We start from the raw sequence: 7464 nt of genomic DNA, 5'->3' as shown, positions 1-7464 counted from the left end.
AATTAATATTTTAGCAGTAATATAATTTAAAAAATGAATACTTTTAACGTTAATTAAAAACACCATATTATTAATATAAACACAACATGTGAGATCCTACTCATCTCGTTATATTAAATACTTAATTTATTAATTAGTGGCTTACACCCCCCCTCCGATGTCTAACAATCGTACCAGATGTTGAGCGCCGTGTAGGAATTGCCGTGACAGTCTCAGTTTTATTTAAAATTAATATATAAATATAAACATATGAATCCTAAATCAGTTTATACATAAAAACATGTATATTTATGACGGACATATTTATTAATTTTTTTTTTGTTATCAATTAATTTAATAAATAAAATCGAGTAACTGGATCCCTCAACGACATTCATATTCAGGCTGGAGTTTGACGAGTTCTCTCTATAGCAAGGTCGACGCCGTCAGCACATCCGGGACGACTGGCCTCGGAGGGGAGTCCATACATCACACTCTCATCTCGGTCATGCTCCCTTGGGTTGTACGGTTCAAGACTTGTCCGCCCTGAAGCAGCGGCTGGTTCTCCGGTGGGCTTTTTGTTCGCGGTGGCGGTGGTGCTCGCGGTACTGTCAAGTGGATCGACCCATTTGGTGGACACTGGCAACCATAATTCAAATTTTCATTATTAATTACTTTAAACGTAAATAAAATTTTTATTTATTATGAAATCAAAACCTTCAACACTTTTCTGAAAATTTTTTTCTTATAACTTTTCATTTTTTATTATATTAAAAATGAAGTTATCTTCATGATTATTCAACCTCATTGGAATTTTTTTATTTTAGAGCATTTAAAAATTTTATTACCACCTAAAAATTTCAACGAATTCATGTTTAATATTAAAGTTATAGTTCCAGGGCTTGAGTTACTTTTTTTATTGAATAAATAATTTATTAGAAGTCTAATTTTGAGTTACATTTTTGAATTATGGAAAATTGTGACTATTCGGTAGACATTGTGCTGAAGGTATATCTTTTTGGTAATTGTTCAGTTTCCGATCGACAATATTTTAAGCTATAGAAATGTTATTTGTAATTTTTTTACATAATTAAAAAATAAAAAAGTTGATATTTTTAAAAATTATTATTTTTTTAATTGTCATTTTCATACAAAAAATTACTATAAACCTATGAAACTAAACAGTTACCGAATTTTTTAATAAATTAATGAAAGTATAAATAGTAATTATCTAACATTGAGACTGTCTACACCACGCGGTAATCCCATATCGTGGATAACTGACGATCGTGGTAGAGTAGCGTGACCTGAATGCGGTTGTTTTTGATAATGATGATGATGATGTGGCAGTGTGTGGGTACTTTGTGCTTGTTGCATCAGTCCAGAGTCATTTGACACTTTAGTAACGTTTCTGAAAATATTCAAAATTATTGTAGTTATAATTTCATCATTGTGTGACAATTTTTATCTAATTAGGTAAACAAATGTTAACATTTGAACACTGAAAAAAAATTTAACTTGATTCAAGAGAAAAATTCTTGGACCAAGAAAATAATTTAGAAGAGGGAAATTGTTTTGAATCAAGACGAAAAATTCTCGAAACAAGTAAAATTTCCTTAAATCAAGAAGAATTTATTTAGTTCAAGAATTTTTCTACTCAAATCAAGAAGATTAAATTCTTCAAAATTATACACTTGATTCAAGAACATTTTTTTTTCTGTGAACGTAGTTGAAAATTTTAGAAACAATGAAAGTTTATTTTTTGGACGAATTATGTTATAATTTTTTGAAACTAGAAATTTTGAATGAAAATTGACTTAATGTTATTGAGAAAAGAATAATAAGTTTTGAAAAAATACATTTAATATTTACAAACTTAAACTTGTATAGATTGTTTGAAGTATTTGTTAGTAATTTGACTTATGAAACTTTTTTTAGCCAAATAAAAATTTATTTTTGTCATCGTGGTGAAAAATCACTCTCGTTTTTTTTTTATAGTTTATAATAGCACTAAAAAAATATTTACCGTCTCAACATTTCATTTTCTACATCAACGACAACTTGGCCGCCTTCCCCAAAGTGTGCATGCGGTAACGGCGGTTGTTTTAGCTCAGTAAATCCTCTCGGACCACACTGCTGGTTCATCATTTGTTGTTGCTGCATACTCTTAACTTCTAATCGTGTTTTGTCGCGCTGATAATACACTCCGGCAAATATTAGGACGTTTAGAATCAATAGGCTACACCCTATTGCTATTGTTACACTTAAAGCTGTGGAATACGCCGCGTACCTGTTAAAAAATTATAAATGAGATTGAAAATTAAACGAACCGGAATTAGACTATCGAATTTATTACAGAAGTAAATGATTAATATAATTTAATTACCCAGCAGCATCTAATGACGCGAGAGTATCCGAGCTGGTATTGTGAACATTCTGAAGATTTGTGCTTTGGATAAGACTGACACAGGTCGTGATACTGTAATCAGTGGTTGTTGGTACTTCTGTTGTTAAATTTCTGCGTCTGTATTCTTCGCCAATCCTACTGAGAGGATCAGGACGTACTGAGCCATCATACAGATTAGGATCTCCGTGGCCACGAAAAAGATTGTGTCTTGGCTCAACGTCTTCCATTCCAGCTCGGTGTAATTCCGGGACGAGTCTTAACCACACTGATAACTGATGAGCACGATAGTGATTTTTCATAGACGGTTTCTTTGCTGTAAATTGAAAAATAAATAAATTAATTAATGGAAAAGACTTATGAATATTTTTTGTTTGGAGAATCTCGGCTTTAATGGAATTGCTTATCATGCAGAGAAAATTAAAAAAATTCCAATTAGTAGTTATGAATATTATGATTATTGTAACCTTCACCAGGTACATTGTCAAAGTTCACCAGACGTCTATACACTAATAAAAAAATTAAATTAATTCAAGAGAAAAAAATCTTGAATTAAAAATATCATTTTAAAGAGTTTGGTCATCTTTGAAAGAAGCAGAAATATTCATAAATTAACAAATTGTTCTTGATTAAAGTAATTTTTTAACTTCCCGCTAAGAAAATTGAAAATTTTCAAAAATCGGGAAGTTATTGTTTTCACCCCGTTTTTCGAAAATCGAGTTTTCATCAGATCTCAACGTTTTGAGGTCCTAGAAAGCTTTGCTGATGATTTCCGCGGTGATGTCACCGTGTGTGTGTGTGTGTGTGTGTGTGTGTGTGTGTGTGTGTGTGTGTGTGTGTGTGTGTGTGTATGTGTGTATGTATGTAAATCTCTCATAACTTTTGAACGGATTATCCGATTCGATCGAAATAAGCGGCGTTCTAAAGAGTTCCTTTGCCCCTAGAATCCTGATACTAATTTATAGAATTTGAGTCAATCAATTTTGAGAAATATCAAAAATAAAATTTCCAAAAATTCGTTTTTTTGAAATATCTTTTAAACAGCTGAACTGATCAATTCCAAAAACTAATCAGCTCTTAACCTCAAAAAACCACGTTGATTTCCACCAGCCCGGTCAAAATCGGTTGATTTGTTCGTGAGATATCGTTGTCGAAAAAAATTGAAAAAAATGTTTTTTTCAGAATTTCTTTGAAATTTTTAGTCTGACTAGTTTACGCTTAAATATTTTTCAACGAACTTAAAAAACTACGTTACATGCCGTAAACCGCGAGAAAATCGGTTATTTCATTCAAAAGTTATTGCGGTTTGAAAATTCAAAAAATAGTGTTCTATAAAAGTTCCATCAGCCTTTTGAGCTCGAAGAGTTCAAAAGCACAGAACAGGGATTTATTTGAGCTCGGAGAGCTCAAAATTACACAAAAATTATATTTTTGAGCTCGAAGAGCTTAAAAAATAAGTGAATTGTTGAGCACTTAGGTATGGAGATAGCGAGAATTTGCAGGGATGACCTTTAGGGTCAACCGTTTTCCTAATTTTTTTTTTAAATGACGTGCATGGTTCAAAATTTTTTCTGCTAAATCAAGTTAATTTTTTTATCATTGTGTTTTACACGTTTTCTAGAATATTTTGCGCAGAACTACGCATGAATTGTTAAACTTTTTTAAAAAGTTTCAAATTTCCTCAATATTTTTGAAGCAGACCTACTAGAATCAGTTCTTGAAAATATTTTAAATGTTTTCGGTAAAATTTCATAATTTTGAGATTTATCTAAAATCAATATGATATCTTAAAAAATATAGTAGAAGATTAAATCAAAGAAATATCGAATTAAAATTCAATTTTCAACTCTATAATTTTTTAGGTTAAAAATTTTAACAGATGGAGAAAGCTGAAGCTTAAAAAATGCTTTTTGATCTCCCAAGAATATTGTTACGATAATTCTATTTATAGAGATTTTCTACATATTGTGTAACAGTATCCAGAGCTAAACTCGTAATTAACGGAAGTTATATATTTCTTCGAATGCAGGATTATTACTCGGGTAAATCTAATTAGTAGAATATATGCGTCGCTACGAATGCTTGTAATTTAATTGCGTTTGGTTTCTCTCGATATATTCACTAGTTGAGGTCTGAGTCTAGTCCATACGTAATATAAAATATTTAATATTACTCGAAATAACTTTCACTTTACTGATGTTTTTATTAAAGTTACGACCGAAAAAAATTGAATTAATTTACAGCGAAAACGTGATTTCTGACGAAAACTTTTCGCTTCTTCTTATTATACCGGCATCTGTCGTGTTCGCTCAATATTTTCAATAAATACAGTACCCACGGGCTCAGTATAAATTTATCAACCCGTCATTTTTTTTTATTATATAATTTAAAAAGTTTATGCCATAAATTTAATTATGCGTACCTTAAACAGTTATTATTTTTATTTGATTAATAATTTTTTAAATAATTTATAGCTTGATTATTATAATATATTATAATTCAAAATTTTCACAAGTTATACTGAACAATCCCGAGTAATCTGTATACTTTATGAAAAATTTCATCTAAATTAGAAGTGTCGTTAATTAGTTATAATGAAAAAAAAACAACTTATTTTGTCCTTTTCTCTTTTATACTTTAGTATAAATGATTATTTGCATGCAGTTTTAATATTTTTCGAAGATTATGTAACACTCATTTCCTAAAAGATAAAATAAAATATAAAAATAATGTCCAAAGTATTGCAAATAAAATCAAACTTTGACCAAAAGTTGTGTAGAACATGTTGTCCTTTGATGATTAAGATAAACATTTAGTGTATCTTTGTTGTTAGGGTTGACTTGAGAAAGTCACAGAGAGATGGCCGACGGGGAGTGAGAGAACAGTATACCGACTACTGCCGAGTAATTACTTCCTACGTACTAGGAAACCTGGCACCGAGCAATCTGTTTGGTGTTCTCTTGGTCTGTGCAGTGAGGAAACTTGTATCCAAAACTATCTCGACCAGATCAAAACTTAACACGCTGAGTTTAAGATCACACAAAGTCTCTGTACTGTAGAATACTATGCAGTCTATACTAGTTCTCCTAGCCTCCAGAACTACCTCTGCATTTCCCTTTGTCGTCCAGACGTGACACGAACTAACGAATTCGATGCCATTCTAGCACCTGAATTAACATCACGGAAAATTTCAATTCATGGTTAAACTTTATTTCCATGTCATTAATACACAAATTATTCCGGTGTCAGTTACATAAGTTCCAATTGCTTTATACCTATTTATTATCCCGATAATTCAATTTATAAATATCCATTTATTTTAATCTCTTTCTATTCACTGAATATTCTTTTTTTTTTAAACTTCGGTAAATAAGATTTATATTTTTATTAATTCTTGTGAATTAGTTCCGATCGATTAAGCTCTAAGTTTCCAAGTTTAACTCTTTGGAAATTTAATTGCGCTGCAATTTACTTCCGATAAATGATTTTCTGAATTATAAAGTTAGGAAAGTTAAAAAATTCATATTTCAATGCCTAGGTTAAATTGAAAAAAATTTTTCCTACAAAGTTATAAAAATGATCTGTTTGAGGAATTATAAATTTACATTTTTATAATAAATTAAAGTTCATAAAATAATACAGAAAAAACCTTATTATCAAACAAAATAATATTGAGCTAGGACTTTCGATGAAAACTTTACTTCGAAATTATAGTGGAAAATCATATTCACTAAATTATAATTATTTAAACGAACCGTTTCTTTTTGACGCAACTTTAGATCTGTTTTTTGTAAATGAAAAACTTTCTCTAAATTTTTTTACACATGAATCCGAAAACAAATTTCCCAAAATAAATTAACAATTTAAATACATATTCGTAAGAACTTTATTAATTTGTTGAATCGTTGAAATAACTGCAATAATAAAATTTCATAGAATAAATAGATATACAGGTAATTTTTGGTCTAAAAGAAAAAAAAGTAATTATGGAAAATGAAGCTTATTTTATAGTATTTTAAATGCACCGTACAGAAATTAAATCAGACATCACGTTCAAAAGTTATATGAAGAAGAATCAATAAAAGTGTGATAGTTTGAATTTTTTGAAAATTTTAAATTGTTATGAGTTCTGAACTTGACTTTAAGAATTGTTCGAAGAATGAATTTTATTAAAGTACTCGGAAAATAGCAAAATTTTTCAAAAGTTACGTCTTAAGGACAAATGCAATTTTTAAATGTCTGTGAAATTTACTAAAATCAAATCTCACAAAATCAATTTCAGGTTAAATTGACAATATAAATTATTTTATTGAATATTGCAAATAGCAAAACTTTGGAATAATGGTGTAGTATATATAGTGCAAATTTAATCCGAATTTATGCGCGCAAGCGCATTATTGCTCATGCAAGTAAATGAACATGCAATATTAATTTAACGACGAATCCAAGTTAAAGCAAGTTCCAATCTAAACTACCGACAGGTATATGATCCCGTGTCAATGTATACCATCCCCTATCTGTACCTATACCTATGTATATTTATACATATATGTATTTATATAGTTGGTGATGTCTATACACATATATACGGTATCTATTCAGCTATCTCAGAGCAAGTTTCTCAAGGCATCGACTCGGAATCACGTTTACCACAAGGCACATCATTTCCATATTGATGCAGAGCTAGAGCCTCGGGTTCAGCGGCAACTTTCCGCCTATTGGAGTCTCTTCAGTATCCTCTGTCACACGTGTGAGTCCAATCTGGTGGCTGGGCGACGAACCGTTGACTTGCATCACTTCTACCAGATGCTGTACGCCATTTCATATTTTTTTCACTTCTTCTCTTATCTATTTTATTTTTTTTTATTCCTCAGTCTCTCGGATTCGACACTCGATCAGCAAACAATTTGAGTACTCAAGTATCGAAAAATTGACATGCTCACCCTTTGCAGAGGTTTCAATTTATTTTTTATTCCACTGAAAGTTTTTTTTCATAAAAAAAAACCTCAAATATAAAATCTGTTTTAGACACTAGAATTCTTCTCTAAGCTTTTGATATTTCATGTACTTAATCGATTATA

At 30.3% G+C, this 7464-nt stretch overlaps 1 protein-coding gene across 1 annotated transcript in view; it reads right to left on the bottom strand.

The window, feature by feature from the left end:
• Nucleotides 1-7464, bottom strand: part of LOC123264344 (neuroligin-4, X-linked-like) — a 314172-nt gene continuing 306708 nt past the window's right edge. Inside the window, exons 10-13 of the mRNA XM_044727584.1 lie at nucleotides 2366-2699; nucleotides 2006-2269; nucleotides 1216-1390; nucleotides 1-618 (exon numbers count right to left, since the gene is read on the bottom strand). Coding sequence (XP_044583519.1) covers nucleotides 469-618; nucleotides 1216-1390; nucleotides 2006-2269; nucleotides 2366-2699 — 923 coding nt within the window. The 3' untranslated portion in view covers nucleotides 1-468. The remainder of the gene's footprint in view (nucleotides 619-1215; nucleotides 1391-2005; nucleotides 2270-2365; nucleotides 2700-7464) is intronic.

This window comes from Cotesia glomerata, linkage group LG4, assembly GCF_020080835.1.
Source record: "Cotesia glomerata isolate CgM1 linkage group LG4, MPM_Cglom_v2.3, whole genome shotgun sequence".
Classification (NCBI taxonomy): Eukaryota; Metazoa; Arthropoda; class Insecta; order Hymenoptera; family Braconidae; genus Cotesia; species Cotesia glomerata.
This window is presented reverse-complemented; position numbering and strand designations above follow the sequence as displayed.